The sequence below is a fragment of the Parasteatoda tepidariorum genome, chromosome 6 (genome assembly GCF_982258835.1).
Source record: "Parasteatoda tepidariorum strain Cologne lab strain chromosome 6, Ptep-v5.0, whole genome shotgun sequence".
In the NCBI taxonomy this organism is placed as follows: Eukaryota; Metazoa; Arthropoda; class Arachnida; order Araneae; family Theridiidae; genus Parasteatoda; species Parasteatoda tepidariorum.
This window is the reverse complement of record NC_141760.1, coordinates 37,609,444-37,629,794: the sequence shown is the minus strand read 5'-3', so window position 1 is coordinate 37,629,794 and position 20,351 is coordinate 37,609,444. Positions and strand designations below refer to the sequence as shown.

Sequence of the window (20,351 nt, the reverse complement as noted above, 5' to 3'; positions counted from 1 at the left end):
ACAAAATATATTTTCACTATCAGGACACATCAATAACTCAAGAAATTACATTTAGTTTAAAAGCTAATCAAGGAATTCACATTATAGCTAAATACAAACCTAATAAATTTTTATAAGAAAGGGACAGGGTGCACAGCCAAATTATTCAACAAAAAATAAGCACCTTTTAAGCACTGTTCAAGCACTCAAATAATATTTTTATGCACTTAAAAAAACACAATTAGGTAGGAAAGTTTTTGACAATTGACAGTTTTATCTGGTTTTAACTGTTATGTCAAAAAATAAATCTTACGGTATTGTTTTTGACAATTGTCAAAATTTTTTTAATCATGTAAATCGAATGGCGTTTTTATACGCTACGGACTGATGATATGCAGCAATATATTGGGGTTGAATTAATTGTTAAAACGTTGAATAGAACAATGTGAACAGCGTCTTACTGCATAACTTGTAGTGAAAATCAATATGGTAAAGGAAAAATCTCATTCTGGAAAAGGAAAATTAAGCACTTTTTAAAAACACCCCATAAAAAAAGCACCTTTAAGCACTTTTTAAAAACGCTATGCACCCTGAGGGAATTAAAGAGTGAAATTTAAAACCTAAATGCTTTCGAAACTTTAAATATAAATTGGCTACCACTCAATTGGATTTTTAGAATTTTTTTCCTTTTTTTGGGGGGGGGGATGTTTTTTGAGCACTGTGATCGATGTTCGGGTTTTCGGAACACATGCTAACCTGAAAAAAGCATTCTCCCATAAGAGGTCTATAATAAAAAGATTATAGTAAACAATCAATAAATAAAGCTAATAGAATAAAGCTAATAGAATAAATCAAATTCTCACCCACAATGTATTAAGTACATGATTGTGTCAACACCATAGCATTTTAAAAAAAGTTGAGAAACACTGTACTAATGTAACAATATGATGAAAACGCATAGAAAAATATATATGTATAAACAATTTACACAAAGCTAAACACTAAAACTAAATCTATGTACAGTAAATGCTCAACTAAAATAAAATGAGCACAGGAAAAATTCCTTTTTACATCTAATGAGGAATGTAAATGAAAGAGCAACTAAAAAGCTTTTGTTTTAGACAGAGAAAATAGTAATTTATCGAGAATGCATGCAATAAGCACAACAAATGAAGTTTGCTTTTTTTTTTGACTAATCATAAACAAGAAAATAAATAACAAATATATAAATAATTGTCAACAACTTTCAAGCAATTTCTTTTGTAGAAAATAAATAAAAATGAGAATTTAAGAGAAATAAATAAACACACCTTTTACACACCACAAATGCATTGATAGTGATTTGTACTTAGACTAATGAAGTATGGTTAAAAATCAGGGGTCAAAATTAGTGCTTCAGGAAAACAAAAGAAACTCAAGATCATAGGGTATATAGCTTAATATGATATTAAATATCACAACAGAATATGCTAGAGAGTAAATATCACAACTTAATATCATATTATCATTAATAACTTGAAATCCTAGGGGATTATTTATAGTGCATTTAATTATGATAAGAATCACTTTCGGCAATTTCATTTTTAGATTATTATAATAAATAAACATAAGAGAGAATTTCAATGTTGTTTCTTGCTTTAGCTTGAGATAGTGATAGTCTTTAACAACATATGAATTGGATTAAAAGTATTTAAATTTTAATCCAATTCATGTGTTGTGTGTTTAATATTGTGTGTTCTAACCATATGTTTTAACCATTTAATTTCGTGATTTGGATTCCGAAAAGAACAAAAATACCATGAGGTATACAAATTTTAACTTTATTTATGCATTTCAATTTTTAAAAAATATCTTTTTATAAAATGCACTATTTTAAAAAAATAGTGAGCGTAAAAAAGACATTTATTATTTTTACAACATTTTAACAAATGAAGTATTACTTAACTGTTTAAAGCATACTAGGCCAACTTAAAGGTTTCATGGACAGCATTAATGTTAAAGAGGGTCAGGTTTTAAGTATACAGTAAACAACTTTAAATAAAAAGAATTTCAAAAAATATCATACAAACATTAAATGAAGAAAATTTTATTGTTATACTATAATTTAAATATAAATATTAAGCATAAATTAACGAGATATTCTTTCCTTCACTTTTTAGCTATATTTAAGTTCAACATAGCAGAACTTAATAAGTTTTCAAAATTTCAATCAGTTAATGAAGCATGATGAGGTCAACTCTATGTATATTTCACCTTTGGAAAAATAATTTGACATGTAAATGTCTAAGTATTTTTATACAACTCGATAAGAAAAAAATTTTAAGCTGGAATATGTATTGGATGTAATGATGCATTGATAAAATTAAAGCTAGACATGGATGATTTTGTTTAATTTCACTACTCTGTGCAGCAGTGAAATTATTAACTTATTTGAGCATGTCATAACAAAACAATGAGGGATCATAAAACAATGTCTCGAGTCGAAATAACACTGCCCTTGTGAAATCATCCCTTATTAACACAACTAACATTATATTAGATAGCTCTTCTATGGTTAATGTAAAATTTAATCTTCAACATTATTTCAAATTTTCATCTAATATTTTTTGTATGCATATAGTGGAAAACAAAAGTTTCAATTGAAATATAAACTTGACAATTTTAATTTGAAAAATTAAAATTTAAAAAACAATTTTACTTAACAAGATGCATGAGGTCTGCATGTCAGCCAGGTCAAGTTTAATAGAAGTGTAATAATCTTAAAAAGAAAAAATTATTCTAAAGAACCATAAATTAACCTAGTAAAATATGGGTTTTTATTATAAAAAGAAAATTTCCCAAAGAATTGGATTTTTTATGAAATTTAAGGCGAAGTACAATACTTAAAAGCAAAAAATACACAAAATTTAAAAATTTACTCCTGCATAAAAAATTTTATGTATACCTCACACAATGTTAGCCTTGTTTAAAAGAAGTGTGATTAGTTCAAAATACATAAAATTAATTATTTTTGTCTTTTGAACCCTGATCAATTACATTACCACTAATTTTGAACCCCGATATAAATGCAACAGAAATGATTTTAACACCATGCAGATTTGTTCATTATTAACCAGTACCCAATGATAGATACTTTACTAGATCTAGTGTAATTGTAATGTAATAAGTACATTTAATGTTACCATTTGATATGGTAAATTTCTATAAATTAACATTAAAAAAACTTGCACAGATTTCAGATAAACTATGAAAATGAGATGTGTACATTTTGAAAACACATAAAAATCAGTAATCACACATAAAAAGTAAGATGTGCACATAGAACTTTTAATCCTTAGGATTATCAGGCTGTTGATAATGTAAAGGTGTTCGCAAGGTTTCCAAAAGTTTTATGTAGTATGGCTCTAAAATGAAAAATTTAAGAATAAAGACTTATTCATACTGTTATTATTTATAACTGCCTTGAAACTATGACAAATAATAAGAAATTAAAATTTTATAAAGCATAATCACAGATAAAAATAAAATTTAGCAAAAATATAATGTCTTCCATTGGTTAAAAAAATATGAATATTCTTTTCAAAAAAAAATATGTAGAAGTGTAAAATTTTCATGTAAATTTTCCTTAATGGTTTAAAAAAATTATTATTTGAATACGTGATCTCACGTCTTGTAATAACATTCTAATTAAAGTAATGTGAAAAAGTCGAAAGCACATGGAAAAGCATTGCAATAATTGCAAAAAAAAATTCTTAAATTTAGAATAAAATCAGCACGAATAAAGCGCATCAATAAGTTATTATTTAAATGTGTGATTTAATATTCGCATGCTGTAGTAAAAATCAGAATTTTCAAAGTAACAACTGCCTTTAAAAAAAGAAAAAAAATCATTGAGATTTATGAGGAAATTGGCACAAATAAAGCATGTCAAAAAGTGATAAATTAAATGTGTGATTTATAACTCACGAAACTTATTAACATAATAAATGTATCACGATTTTAAAAACTACATAGAAATTTGAAGTTATAAATACCAAAAAAACGAAGAAAACGTCACTGGGATTTACGACGAAATAGGCAAAAGTAAAATGAGTCGAAAAATTATTACTCAAATTCAAAATTAGCACAAGCAATTTATATACTATTTTAACAATTTACTATATCGATACGATATTAAAATTGAAACATCTTATCAAAAATATTTTTGATTGTCATTATATCGCATCAAAAAATTTTTCGTAACATTGTATTCCCATTGCAAAAAAAGATTATATGTGGCTACCAGTCATGAATAACTCCTCTAAAATAAAATCCATGTTATTTTTATTTATTTAAAAAAAAGCATAATGACACAGATATGTGATCCTATAGATATTATGCAGAAAATTAGATTATAAAAAAGAAAGATTTTAAAATTCTAGTTTTAAAAAAATAATGTTTAAAAATTGTCCAGTAGGCATATTTTGATTTAAATTTTTTAAGTGTCAACATCAAAAATAACTTACCTTCATCACAGTTTAAATAGCCATGCCTCACTAAAAAGTCCAGTGTAACTAAAGAACTAGTTAGTTTGAAATCTTCAGTAACTAATATTTTTTTTAACTGCAAAAAAGAAGAAAAAAAATCCCATACAAAATATAAGAAGATATTAGAAATAGGCAGGTATTTAAGTAGCAAATTTAATAGATTAAGGGGTTAATCCAAAATTTAGTAGCACACATCCTTAAACTAGTTACTTATTCAACATTAAATATAAAGCAAATTCCATTTTTTCAATAGTCTAGCAGCAGAGTGCTGAAATTTGTAACTATAAATCATTTAAAAATAGAATTTAAAATAATATTTTTATTATTGCTCAAATTAATTTTTTTAATCTGTGTTCAGAGTTTCACAAATAATAGCTGAAAAATAAATTGTACAGTGGATGCTAAATACAATGACTCCTGTCATTTAAACAAAAATGGATATTATATTGTGAATGCTTAATATAGGAAATATTAACTCTTAATAATCCAAAAAAGAGCTATATTACAATTACAAAGAATAAAAAATTAAAGGCTTATGTCACTTTTTGTTTATTGAAAGTGAATCCAAAATGTTTCACACATCATGTAAGATAAAATCAAAAGACATAATGATTTTAGTAAATTTCTTTAAAACCTTAGCAAAATCAAAAGACTAAACTTTGATTGCTTAACAGGAATAAATGGTTCAATACAGATGCTTTAATGGGCATTAAATTAGCATTATGACAATGGGATTATAAATGGGACACTTTATGTATGAGGCATTATAATGGAAGAAACAGAGAATTGAAGGATCACACTAGAGAATGAAGACTATAATTGTTTTAGTTCTTTTTAAAAATAGACAAGAACTGAAAAATAACAGCTGCTATTTTAGCTAATTATTTTTAAGCAATTAGATTAGTCAAAAACAATTGACAAATAGTCTCTGAAAAATAGGCGGGAATATAGGTTTTTTAAACTCTTAACAATAACTAACAATATCTGAATGAAAAATAATATCTAACAGCTATTTTCAACAAAAACAATGTGAAACTAGAACTGTAGGGGAGAGTTGGATAAAACGGGATAGTCGGACAAAACGGGATACGTCGCCTAGGGACCAGACTATTACAGCTATCTAGTGGACAACGACAGAAGCGTGTTATTCGACCGTGATTATATCATTCTCGGTGCGTCCCGCCTCGAGATCACTATTTGATAGAAAGTTGTAGGTCTCAGAACTTTTTTACTCTATTTTATTGCCATTTCTACATTTACATGCATTGTTTTTTACATTGTACTGCGTACATATATGGGAATAAAATTCCGGTGAGAATTAAATTTAATTAACCATTTATTTACCAATATTTTTATGTGCAGTCTATTTAATTTTCTTTTCACATTTAGGCAGCAGCCATGTTTGTTTCAAAAAGTGTCAGAGTCGGACAAAACGGGACACTTGTGACTTGGATAAAACGGGATAGAGTTTTTTATGTCCCGTTTTATCCACCTATTTATTTGTGGGATTATTACGTTTTAAAATAGCCATATATTAATGTAGGCCTAGGCTTTTTAAACAACTTATTTATACAGTACAGAACCCGTTATCCGGAAATCAGAAAACCGGAAAACCAAAAAACCGGAACAAAATTCGATAAATTTTCCTGCCATTTTTAAAAAAAAAAATTTTTTTTTCCTCATAAGATTTTAGGATTTTTTGTTCTTTTTTGAAAGATGTTTACCTTACCATCATTTTGGAGATAATCATTAGTGTATTACTGCATCGTTTTTTCTTCTTTTTAAGATTATTTCCAAAAGAAAATTTTTTTTAGTTAGGTTTAACAATAAAAAAACGGCTTTTTGTAGCGATTCAGAAAACCGGAAAAATCAGTTATCCGGAATAGTGATGGTCCCGATCGTTCCGGATAATCGGTTCCCTACTGTATTAGCTATGTATATTTTTGAAAAATTTAGTCTCTTTACATAGTAATGCAAAATTTTTTTATTAACGTTCATTATTAAGCATTTTATTTTCAACTCTAGGATTTCACATCTTTTTTTTAGAACTAATTGTAATATATTTCTCTGATGAAGACTTGAGCTTTTTTATATATAAACAATATTATTTATATATTTGCATTATTTATAGTTTTATCTTTATATATATGCAAAAAATTAAACATTGTAAGCCCTATCCCGTTTTATCCAACCCAGGTATGCTAAAACGGGATATTTAAGAGTTAGGAAATAAATTTTTTTTTCTATTTCACAGTCATTAAAATTAGTTTAAAATATGTTTTTTGTGTGCTTCAATAAATGTTGTAGCTACAAAAAAAATAATGTATGGTTTTCCTTAACAGATATTCCGTAGTAAATAAAAACAATAATGATATCCTATTTTATCCAACTCTCCCCTACATACTCTTTAAAACTGCAAAAAAAAAAAAAAATCTTGGTTTAAAAAACAAAAAAAAAGGTAAAGAAAATTAAAACGTTTAACAAATAATTTACTATTTGAATATAATTACATACAAACAGCAGAAACACAAACTTCATACAGTTAATGTTCAAGTCATTAAAATTAAAAATCAAATCATGAGAAAATTTTATCCGCTACTTTAAGGCTGTTTTTCAAAGGCTCGGTTGTCATATGAAATTAAGCTTTTTTGCAAATAATATGCAATTTTCATAACTGCTGTGACTTTGCAGCAGATACTCCTAATGACTGTTAGGTCAAGTTTAGCCTATCTAAAGACATTGGCGTCCATGCTTATATATAAAATAGGACAAAACGTCAATATGGAGAAAAGTCACTGTTTTGGGAAAATGAAGAGCATTCGTTATCTAATTTTTTAATGTTTAAAAACTTACCACAATGCTGCATTATCTGGGCTCATAAAAATTTGCAAAAACTGAGAATAAGGCAGTGATATTGATAATTTTCATTTAGATGTAAAAATGTAACTAAATTGGCGATTTTTAAAAAAAGTTTAATAAATTTTAAAATATTTAAGTTATTTGTCCATTCTAAAGCCCAGATAATTCTTAACGGCAAGATAATATGTAGTTTAAAATCATCGCATTGCTTCAAGGATAAGGCACTTAAACTGCGGCTCTTTCATTTCCCTTGGTGACAGAGCTTTGGAGAGTGTTATGGAGAGTCCCATGAAATTTTAAAACTAATTACTAACTCACACAGAAGATGCACCGAAAGTTCACCCTAGCTATTACAAAAGAAAAAAATTATAATTATTTTAAAAGTTATAACAAATAAGATGTAAAATCAAACAGAATACTAGCAATAAAATTGGCTTTCGATAATTAAAAATTCATAATACCTCATCAACAGAGTATAAATGAAAGCTTTCTACTTCATTATCACTATTTGTAGGCATAAAATCTATAGGCAACTCTACATCAAAAGTAAACAGAGTCTCTGGGAAAATGCCCCTTTCATCTTCAAAAATAAATCTAAACATAAAGAAACAAAACATTTCATAAGACAAACTCTATTAAAAATTATCTGAAAGTCTGAAATTATACTTTTTTTGGGGGGCTATAAATGACTATTTTATAAGAAAATAATAATTAAAGAGCCAAGTGAGAAAACATATTAAATGGCATACTTAAAAAATTTCAAAAAATCACATTTGCCATATAGTTTAACAGTTAGGGAACAAAAACAAGCCCAATGCATAAAAAATTGCAAGCAAAGTTTATTGCTTTAACGGCTTTGGTAATAACTGAATATGAATTAGCTAAGTTTTCCCTCTCCAGGACGGTGAGCATCGGCTCCTAGGTAAAAAAATTTGAACTGAAAGATATTTCACAAACAAGGCTCTATATTAAAAGAAGTGTAAATGCATAAGTTTCAGATCTATAAATTCCGCATAAAGTAAGAACCAATATATTTTAGTTTGAAACATTGTGTAAACCTTGTGTTGTTGACCTAAACTGTCACCTTTTTTTTAAAAAATTCATTTTTCCCGCAATTAAAGCTGAAATGAAGTTAAAAGCATTTTGGTAACATTATTGTTTTGATTACTGACTACTTGCTTGGTATTTTGAGGGCCGTTTTTTAAATACAAAGTTACAACCAAATGAACTATCTTCAGTCCTTCCCGTCCTCTCCCATGTCAAGATGAGCGTAAGACAAGAAACAAGATGCAAAGTTTTTTAAAAGAAATCTTCAAAAAAATGGTGTTTTTAATGGATAGAAATCATTTTTAGTTCTATTTTTCTATCAATGGCAGATTCTTTGAGAATTCAATCAACAATTCTCAAAAAATTTTATTATCAATGCATTATAATTAAATAGCATTATTTAGAACGAAAATAATGTGACAACAGATTACTATTAAAAGAAAATATTTTTTAATTAAAAATAATAAAACTACCAGTCGAGTAGTGTTACCATAATGTAGTGAGAGATTGATATAACGATCTCAATCATTCATATGGATGTTATAATGTGAGAAGTGTGTACAAAAATATGGTAAATATTTATAAAGAATAAAAAGTAGTGAACTCATTTTGACAAACCATGCAATATTAAAAAAATAAATAGGAAACTACAATAATGGTCGATAATAACACATGATTTTTTAATTAATTAGAAAGCTTATTTTTATACAAAAATACTATTACATATAATACAGAATGAGAGAAAAAGAGGACATGTTTTAACTTGAAAATGAACTGTCCAAGAAGATGAGAATTTAACAAAAAGAGAAAATAGAGTTTTCAAACAAAATAAATATGAAGATAACACATAAAAATATTGTTTTAAATATGTGTCTTAAACTGTAAAAAATAACTTTTTTTTTAAGTCTGCTGCAATACTTACGAAACTGTGCCAACTGGTATCATAGCATTCAATAATTCATCAGTCAATGATGCTTCTTCTTGAGCTTCTTTATGCACACATTCAAGAACTGTCATTCCCACAGAAAAACCCCCACTCACCTTTACAGGGAAAAAAAATCATGCAAATTTTTATTAGCTATCATAAAAAGCAAATTAACATTACATGTACATAAAAAGTATTTTTAAAGTAAGTACAGTTTTAAAATTAAAAACCAATACCGTAAACCGGGGCGAGTCTACCCATCCAGGGGCGAGTCTACCCATTTTAGTTTTATTTAATTTTCACTATTTTAAATTGCAAATAAATTTTTTTTTACCGACGGAGGACTTAGTTCAGACTCTAAGGAAGATGGAGCTGTAGTAGTTTGATCCGTTTTTATTTATTTGTCATCTTTTTAACCGACCTGTTCAAACGTCTTTTGAGAGATTAGTATTGAAAATCAGCAAACTTTTAGTTGGTGCTCCGTAAGTATATTATTATTATTACTATTTTCACTTTGGTTAAGTGATAAACTTATCTAAGACTAAGATTACATTAATTTTATATGAAAAAAAACAAAAAGAATGTAAGTTTTGCTGTTGTGAACAAAAAGCCAGAATTCGCGGGGCGAGTCTACCCATTCGTATTTAGTTTTAATAAAGCATAATATAATTTAGAACTTTGTTTACATTAAAATTAAGTAATTTTAAATTAATTTTATTATATTATTTTAATTCTGCATTGATAAGTTTATCATTAATAAAAAATTTATAGGTTAAATATAAATGTAAATATAAAATATGTTTATTTTACCAATTTTTTCAATTTTTATATTACAAAATTAATTTTTTTTATTTAATATTATATTTCAACGAGAAAACATTGTAAGAAAAATGACACCTCCCAAAAGAATGGGGAAAGGATTTTTCATGATTCCTAATGTTTGAATTTCGATTTTGTTAATAATCTTTAATTATTATTATTTATTAATTATTTAATTGTAAATTTATATTAATTTTAATTTTTTTTTATCAACAATAATCAGAAAAAAATGTTATTTTATAATGTTAATGATTATAAAAACAAAACTGTGATCAAAATGTGATAATCGATCAAATACTCAATTTGTGTTATTTTATGAATAAAAAAATGGAATATATAATAAAGTTATGAATTTTACTTCATACATATCCCATGTGGTAACTAAAATAACAATTTAATAGTAAAATTTGATTATTTACAATGTTAACATTCATTTTAGTAGAATGGGTCGACTCGCCCCATACGAGAGATTTGTCAGCAGTTCTATAAAAATATACAGTAACAGCGTAACTGTTTATTTCTAAATTCGATTTCACAGCTTTAAAGAGGGATAAATAGCGATTCCGAAACACCTATTAAAAGCCTTTTTTCTTTAATATTTACAAAAGTTTGACCACTTGAAAGTTGACAAACTGAAAAAAATGGGTAGACTCGCCCCGGTTTACGGTAGGTGTATTTTTTCAAATAAATATTATTTAAACATGAAAGCTTCTTTCAACATATCTATTTCTTAACAAATACTACTTATATTTTTATACATAATCTACTTTTTAACATATTTGAGTTCAACAACATAGACACTGGTGTTTCAATTTTTAAAAAAAATTTTAAAAAATACAATAGCAGTTTAGACAGGAAATTTTTTTTTTTTAATTAACTAAAAAATTTATAAAAAACCGTCCATAGCAGTAAACCAAACTTTTGCCTTACATCATTTCAAAAGATCATATTTAAATGGAAATTGGCATTAGAGCTTGAATAAAATACTATTTTTAATAAAATAAAAGTCTAGTTACAAACTATTTGGCTAAAAGTAAAGAGAAGAAGGTATCAAAAATGCTAATTTTTCTACAACTGATATTTCATTTTAATGATCCAAAAATTAATAGAAACATATTAGAAAAAAAAAGATTCCTGCTGACCAAGATAACCTCTTTTCAATGATTTAAAACATTATGCCAAAAACACGTTAAAATTGAAAAGAGAGCAAACCAATAATAAAAGAGATTGCTTATTAAAGTTGATTAATAGTTTAGTTCTTATTTGTTTTATTAAAAACTCTATACTTTCTAAGCAATGTTTTTTTTATAGAGCAGCCAAAGTAATAAATAGGTCTATTTTAAATCAACATCGACAATTTCATGGTAGCAGTCGTCAAATATAGCAATTACAAGCAATTGTTATAATTCAACGTAGTATTCACATTTTTTTTTCATAGTATTAACCTTACTATGATCTTACATACTTCTCTTTTAACCAAGACCATATTTAGTTTAAGCACAGATATATCGATAATTTACAAATTACTTTCATTTATTGACATGCCAATAACAAAAAAAAATATTTCGATTTGTCAAATTTAAAAAAAAGAAATAGGTTGATGACAAAGACTTACCATGTTATCAAGTTTGCCTGGCCATGTAGGTTTTGTATAAGCACGCTTTTGGATCCAGATAGATTTACTACCATCAACATTTTTTACAAAACCATTCACGTGAACTCCACACCTTTTAATGCCAAACAAACCTAATAAAAAATTAAACACATTCAGAATAAAATTGATACTTTATTCTAAAATTGTATAACAAAATAAAAATAAAACGTCTACGAATAATCAGTGCTTTGAAGAATGCAGTATAATTAGATTAGACCTGTCTTAACTTATGGATTCAAAATATATAATCTTTAACTAGATTACAAACAGACCTGCTCACTATTTTTGAAAGAAAAGCCACAAGAAAAATTTTTGGTGCTGGCTTGTGGAATCGACATAATTTTGAACTATAAAGGCTACTCAAAGAAGCTGATATCAACAAATATATCAAAATAAATCACCTTAAGCTTGTGGGTCAAATCTGTCGAATGGAACCTTCTGTTTTGACATTTAAGATCTTCAATTACAAACCAATGGGAATCAGAGTTAGAGGTAGGCTTAAGATCAAAAAAGAAGATCTAAGGCTTAAGATTAAAACATATTAAAAACAGTGTGAGCTAAATCAAAACTTCCTTATTAACACAACAAATTATTCAATAAATTTTGATAGATCCCTTGGATAGAATAGATAGAAAATTTATATAGATAGATAGAAAATTTGATAGATCCTAGATGACAAATATATTTTGGTATATTAAAATTAAAGTTCATGTTTTAAATACAAACATCATCTCTCTGAAGCCATATTCTCAAATTTTCTTGAAGTTCTTCAAATTTTCTTGAAATTTAAGTTCTTAAAAATACCTAATAATGTTTTTAAAAAGTTATTATCAATAGAAATTCAAACTACAATAAAAGATATGCAACAATTAGGTCTTGATATCAATCATAATAGCATTCAAAACAAGACTTGAGTAACCATTACATGTTATTATAGGGCAATTTGAACAAACTGTCCTTTAAGCATACAATTTTCAGTAATGGTTAATGGTAGTATTCCAAGAATAACTAATACAAATTCTATGTATATGCTTAATATATGTTGATAATTATGCTGTGTAATAACAGCAATCTGTTTTTAAGTAGCAGGGAAAAAAAGGATTTGAAACATTTGTAATTCCATAAGTAAATTAAAGTTCATTATCAGGCATAGATGCCAAGCTTTAGCCAGAGATCAATTTTAGGGTTTTTATTCCCACTTCTCTCGTTAGAAAAAAAGAAATAAATGAAAGTTAATCAATTAAAGAAAAATTAATTCTGGTGAAATTAAGATAATAATGGAAGTATAAAGCGTCCGTCAACTTGAAAAGGGATTCTAAATTTCAGTGACATAATCATGTAGTAAATTAACTTTAAATGTTATTGAATTCAGGACTCAAAGAAATAACATCATTGGCAACATTGATTAATTAATCATTAATGATCATTAATTTCTAAACTATATAAACGAGGGAAAAAACTATATATATATATATATATATATATATATATATATATATATATATATATATATATATATATATATATATATATATATATATATATATATATATATAATAAATAAATAAATACAAGAAAACACTAAGAAAGTTAAGAAAAACAATAAGTATCATTTATTGCGCTTAAGCTGCAAGTAAACAGCACTCATTAGATTTCTTTATTTTGTCTTTAATTTTTCTTTGTTTTTTTCTTCTTTTTGAACTTATATATATATATATATATATATATATATATATATATATATATATATATAGCCTACACATTTTAGTACGACTTCCCACTAGTGTGACCTTTCCATTATAACAACTGCTACAAGAAGTCCCGTTTGCTGTTAGATAGATGTGATGTTATTTTAACATTGATTAGAACATCCAAATTAAATTGTTAATTTCAATATAGTGCCAGAATATTGTTTAATTTTTTTTTAATTCCCAGAAAATTGCTCTGAAAACAGGTGTTAGACATTTTCGCACTTTCATAATTAAAATTTTTCTATTGACAACAAGTCAAACGATAAAGGTCTCGAAAAATCTTCAAACCACTGTTTCTTTTGATGTTAACTCTCAACAGACATTCTCTATGAAGAAAGAGTGACAAGATCACCTTTTTTAAATCTAGGAGTTTCTGAGCAAAATCAATGGTCAAAAGAATTGTGAAACATTGATTAATTACCATTATTGAGAATTTAAAGTGTACATTGCATCATGATTTAGAAATTAGAGTTCCCTGCATATTTATAACCTTTCAAAATTACTTTTCAAATAGTTCAATATATTCATCAATCATACTTTTTCAGCTTGAACATTATATTTACTTTATTATTTTAATCTATCTTCTTATTTTTTATGAAGTGTTGTAAGAGGTGATTTATTTTGGAGATGAAACACCTGATATTATTCACATTATTCTTGATTTTGGCTTTCCTTTAGATTTCTGGAGGTATGTTATTTAACGAAAGTGGCTGCTCTTTACCAAAGTAACACTATATGCTTAGAGCATAAATTAAATATTTCAAAGGACATGGATAGAAGAATAACGTTAAAATCACAAATTGCTAAAATATTCAAGATACTTTCTTTACAATAAGTATAAAACAGGATGTAATTCTAAAGACAGAAGAAAATATTCTAAGTTCATCACCTCATTCTCGTGAAGCAAAATTTCAAAATCTAGAAAAGGCATTAAATGATTGGCTAATGTTTATGCACAATATTAATAGATAACATTTGAAAAAAATTTTAAAGTTTTTTTAACCTTTAATGTACTGCATTAAAATATAGTTGCACTTTATTGACTTAAAAAAAAATTGTTATTAGTTAAATTAGTCAGTTTCATTATTCTATATAAATGCATCAGGATTTAGTCAAAATAAGTCCAGTATTTCTGAAATAAAAGTAAATATTTGCACTAATTTTATGTAATCATGATACTGCAAGCTAACATTACAACATACATTTCTGTTTGGACCACAGGAGTCTAGATATTAAGTGTTGACTGTATATATTCATGAATTATAATTTGAACCTTCGTCAAAATGAGATTTTGACGATGATCCAACAAAGATTATCAAAATTATGCCATATCAATTAACATTTAATGCATCCATTTATAATAATTTTTTTTTAATTTACATCAACAATCTATATTATGTACATAAAACATAACTTTTTTAAGCTTTGGGAAATAAATTAGAATCATTAAGATAGTGGGTAAAAACTTGTTAGCATGAAGTAAAAAAGAAAAGAACATGATAGCAATAAATAGATAAATAAAAAAGTAGCACAATTAAAGATTGAATTGATATAAAATAAATTAGTTCATATTATTTTTTGCTATAATTTTTTTATTTCAGAACTTGTAAAGTCTGTACTGATATTTTAATAAAGAAATGTTTTTATTTTAAAAAAATACACAACATTTATAAATATCCCAACAAAATGCTGGTTTCAGAGGAATTATTTTAAATTAGTTTATTTCATATCTTTTAAACAAAGAACATAGAGCTAAAATCCGAAGTAATTTTAGTAATTATATTTTTTCAAACCGTGGATATTTTTTCAATGCCTCAAGGATCTATTCTAGGACCCTTATTTTTATTATATTCATCAATGACTTTTGCCAACTCAAACTTTTTGGTAAGATAATAATATCTGCTGATGATTCCGTAATTTTGTATTCTTGCACTGATTAATATCAAATAATATTTCAAATTGAATCTGATTTATGCGTAATTTCAAAATGGCTTACAGTAAATGACTTAAATTTAAATCTAAATAAAACTAAATATATTTATTTCAGCTAAAGAAAATCAGAATTTAACTTAAATTTAAAATTTCACTCTCTCTCCTGTAAAAGTACTAATGAAAATTAACAATGCTACATTCTACAATCTGTAAATAATATCAAATATTCAGCACTATATATAGATTTTAATTTGAAACAGAAAAACATCTTAACAATTTAATTTAAAAATTGCACTTTGTTTTAGTTAAATTTTATCACCTTAAGAATAAAATTCATTTTAATTTCGTGAAAGCACTCTATTGCCCCTGGTTTTATTCTTTAATTAATTATGGTGCAATAATATATGGCGGTGAATATAAAACTAATTTACTTCCTTTAATCTCAGCTCAGAATAAATGCTTCAAGATTATTAATTCTCTAAATATAAATAATTCAAGTATAACTACTACCAATATATATACAAGAATCAACCTATTACCATTTCGCCATAATGTATTTTTTCGTATTTTACTTTAATTACGCAACAATAAATTAATATGCAAATTAAAAACTAATGTGTCTGAAAGGAAACCAACTGAAATATATGAGATTCCTCACTTTATAAAAGAAATTTCAAGAAAACAGTTTTTTTACTTAGCACCTAAATTACATAATAAATTATCATTTCAGTTGCAAAATATCCAAATATATTCTTCTTTCAAGAGTGCTTTATTTCAATTTGTGATGAACATCGACGATTTAGATCTCTATTTTTCACTTTAAAGGAAGCATTTGATTTTTTATACCAGTCTTGTGCCAATCAAAATGAATTTCTTACGCTGACTTTGTTATTTTTTTATATAGCTTCATGTATTATTTTTTCCTCTATTATTACAGTGTTCAATAATATATGTCTTATGATGAGCAAAATAATTTATGATTATAATATCCCCCCCTTTTTTTTCTTTATTTCTATTTTAAACTTATTGTATTACCTTTCTCTGTCGCCTGGACAGGGTTTTCCTCTTGGCAACAAATATATATTCTTTGTATTTATGCGTTTGTTTTTGTTCCTAATAAAGTTTTGTTTGTTTTGTTTAAAAATAAAAAAAATGTGATACTTATGGATTATAGGCATACATGTAGCAGATCGTTCCATCTTCATTACAGGAACATCACCAAATTTTGAACTCACATCATAGCACTGAAAAATAATCAAAATATCTAAATTGCTTAAATATAAAAAATAAACAATATCAACCTTTCATAAATTTATAAAACATGAATAATTTAACCTGCAATGCTAAATCAATTTCAAGAATCATTATTGCAAATTTTTTAAATAGAAAAACAATGCAAAGAAGTACACTAAGGATAATGTTTTAAAGCTAATTTTTATTTTAATCAATACCAAAATGTTTATCAATAAAATAATCACATATAAGTTTATAAAACCATCCAATGTAAAATAAAAATTGTAAATAAAATTTATAAGTTATATTTCTAAAAAATTTTAGTGGCATTGTTATACTTTTAGTCAGAAACTAATAACATGAAAAAGAAATAAAAAATTTCACAAAATAAAAGCAAGAATAAAAAAAAAGGAAGATTGATCTTATTTCTTGGTTCATTTACCTCATTTCTCCAGCCATTTAAAGTGCTAAATATATTTTTTGTCCTCAATTGTCTCAAAAAATGATCTAATTTATCACTTCTCTCATCATACGTTCGCCATTCAGGATTGAGCAATACTTGGCTGCGTTTTTCATCAAAACGAAATATATCAGGATAATGTGAAAGTTCTTGCCAAATATCCGGTCTAATAATTCCCACTTGCTCTCCTCCAATAGAAAATGACTTACAATCTTCTTCATTGGGACCTTAAGCACAGAAAACAAATTTGAGAGATCAAACATAAGAAATTTTAATGCAATTTTATAAAATTGCATTAAAATTAAATAGAAGCATGAAACAATTAAATAGAAGCATGAAAATAGAATCCCTAAAAATGAATGTCTCGAAGAGATATGGATTATAAAGGTTTTTTACTTCTGTCAGATTATAATCACTGATTTTAAACTTCTATTTTTTACCAGATAAGAAATAACAAGATATTTCTTTATTAACAAACTTTATCGATTGTTTGTAAAATATTCATAGTTTATTGTATTTGCTAAACATTTAGATGAAATAAAATTTAATTTTACTAGAAATTTTTTATAGAGGCCAAATAAAAGTGAACATTTTCATCAGGAATTACTATCCTACAAATCCCTATGTTAAGATATTCATATTCTTTAACATAAATATTTTATTAACTACACAACTGATGATAAAAAAAAGACCCACTGTCCATTATTACAACTTTGTCTAATTTGTCTTTGTAATAATTCAATTAATGAATGTGCAAAATTTACTCTGACTTGAAAAGTTTACTACTCTTTTGTATCTCGATGAGTCATAAAAACAAAAATAAAACTACAACATGAGACCTCAAATTTGAAATAGCTCAGGACCCCTACCACGAGCTTTCTGGAATAGAGGAAAGAATTCCATCGGGAATGTCAGATTCCAGATTACGCTTAAAAGCCTACCATGAACATGGCTAAGGAATCGGTCATTTCAGGTTAGATCAATTTTCTGGACATAAGCGCATGGTTAACAATCAGCCAATCTAAGATGTGTGGTGGTACTTTATTTTTCCATGTTTAAAAAGGATTTTTAGCACTTTCATTTTTTTAACTCTCTGTTAAAAGGGAAATAACTTGAATATAACGAAGAAAATTATTAAAAGTTCATTTTTAAAATTTTGAGGCATTAAAATTTTTAAAAAATACTGCTGTTATAATAATTGCTTATTATAGCATTTTTATAATTTAAATTGCTTCTAAGTGTAAACTAGATTATATCCCAGTTCTACAATCAAAGTTAAAACAATTATTTTTCATATTAATTACTTAGTTACAGCTTTTTGAAGTCGAAAATCTTCGGATGAGATTTTTTTTAACAGTTCAATCACACGGATAGTTAAATAAGCTCTAAATTTTTCCTTACTTTTATCATTATAGCAGATTACTTTATAAATTATATTTGTAAGGTTTTTTTTTTCTTGTTTGATGTTAGTAACATAATAAAATTCAGAAAACAAAGTTTGTTGGTTAGTTTTCTTTTTTTCTATAGCAGTTGTGTAAATGGGGAGATTTCGATATCGTGATCTGTGGCAGAATTATCGCCAAGTCTTGGATCTTCCGGGCAGTGGCACACGAGAAACTAAAAAAAATCATCACAGAAAGGGACAAACTCGAAAGGTATAACTCATAGCCACCCCCAGGCAAACACCTACATGTTTTTTTTTTTTTTTCAAAAAATTTGCAAGTTTAAAATCTATTTGGCACCTTGGCGATTGTAGTTGGCGAGCCAGATCATGATATGGAAATATTCCCACGTAATGCATATTGTATCTTTTATTCAAAAAATGTATAACTTCATTAAATAAATATTTTAAAATAACCTTCAATAGGAAGAATGTACTATATAATTTTAATAACAGTTTCAAAAGTATTCTATTTTTTCACAATTTATCAAAATCTGAATGGAATTGTTATTATTGTCAAAATCCGTTATAAAAATCCCTATTCGATATGCCCAGCAAAAAAAAAATTTTTATTTAAGTTAGCTATGGAATAAAGAAGTTTTAATAACTTTGGTATAAAACATTTTTAGAACTTTTATTATGCCAAAGAATTTATTTTTTAGCAATTGAAACATAGTTTCATTACTTTGCTGTTACTTTGTTTATGTAATTTACACTATTTTTTAAGATACATTATTACCATTAAATCAGTGAAAATATGTTAATAATTTGTCACATTTTAATTGTTTCTTTAATTCACTTAAATTGCAATACTATAAATTTATCTTGATCTTAAAAAAATAATTATTTATAATTTTTATGAATATAGTAGCTTTAAGAATTTGGTCGAAAATTTGGCTTAATATGAATATAGTAGCAGCTAGAATTCCCACACCTAATGTAGTTCGGGTGTTACAACATTCCATTGATCATCATTACGTCAATTCGCAGAAAAATAATAGTTCTGTCTTTAAAGCAATCAATGCTCATTACTATCTTCCATCTGAACAGTTAATTATCACACATAATCATTACTAATTATTGAACATTCTGAATGCATACGAAGTATTGCAATACTTTTTTAAGCTAATAACTAGAAATCTAACTCTCTTAAATAACTTAAACAGTAAATTTGTACATTACTTTTCTAAAAATAAACCGGTTTTATGGTAATGAGAGTGTCATTTACGACAATAATAACTTTACTGTTCCCATTAATAATAAATTATATAAAACATCATACCTATTTTACGCTTCAAATTGAAACTATTTAATAAAAGATTAAGTTTGTTAGACCAACTCAACCCATTTGTTGAATTGCGACAAATAATTTGAGAAACAGGTCCATTCGTATATCGTGTCATCTTGTTTGTTATTGTTTTGCATTTGATTTGACAACACTTATGGTTGCTAGAACTAAAAATGGAGACGACCTGTCAAAGTCACATTAATTGGACGCCAAAATAGCTTTCTTTATTCCTGGATATTCAGTAAATGGAATTTAAAAAAACTATTTATAGCAGGAGATTATAGAACTCGTCAAAATTCTCTTAATTTCTTCAGTAAATAAATTGAGGCAGATTATCTTATAACTAAATAAATTTACTAAAAATTAAATTTTAGCTTGGCGCATTATTGAAAATTGGCGATGAATAACAAAGTTTGTATTTGTTTATTTGCAGTTAC

General features: G+C 26.2%; 1 protein-coding gene across 2 annotated transcripts; it reads right to left on the bottom strand.

Moving 5' to 3' along the window:
* Positions 1-1,778: 1,778 nt before the first annotated feature.
* Positions 1,779-20,345, bottom strand: LOC107444071 (uncharacterized). Of its 2 annotated transcripts, XM_016058145.5 has the most exons (8): positions 19,909-20,345; positions 17,168-17,412; positions 16,673-16,736; positions 11,771-11,901; positions 9,334-9,452; positions 7,826-7,958; positions 4,485-4,581; positions 1,779-3,383 (listed from the first exon to the last, which is right to left on the bottom strand). In XM_016058145.5, the coding sequence occupies exons 1-8, from the start codon at positions 20,027-20,029 to the stop codon at positions 3,307-3,309; spliced, it is 987 nt and encodes a 328-aa protein (XP_015913631.1). In that variant the 5' UTR covers positions 20,030-20,345; the 3' UTR covers positions 1,779-3,306. The 2 variants fall into 2 exon arrangements, with proteins under 2 accessions (XP_015913631.1, XP_042901275.1); XM_043045341.3 differs by lacking the exons at positions 1,779-3,383; positions 4,485-4,581 and adding an exon at positions 7,570-7,711 and having other exon boundaries at positions 19,909-20,322.
* Between the last annotated feature and the right edge of the window lie 6 nt (positions 20,346-20,351).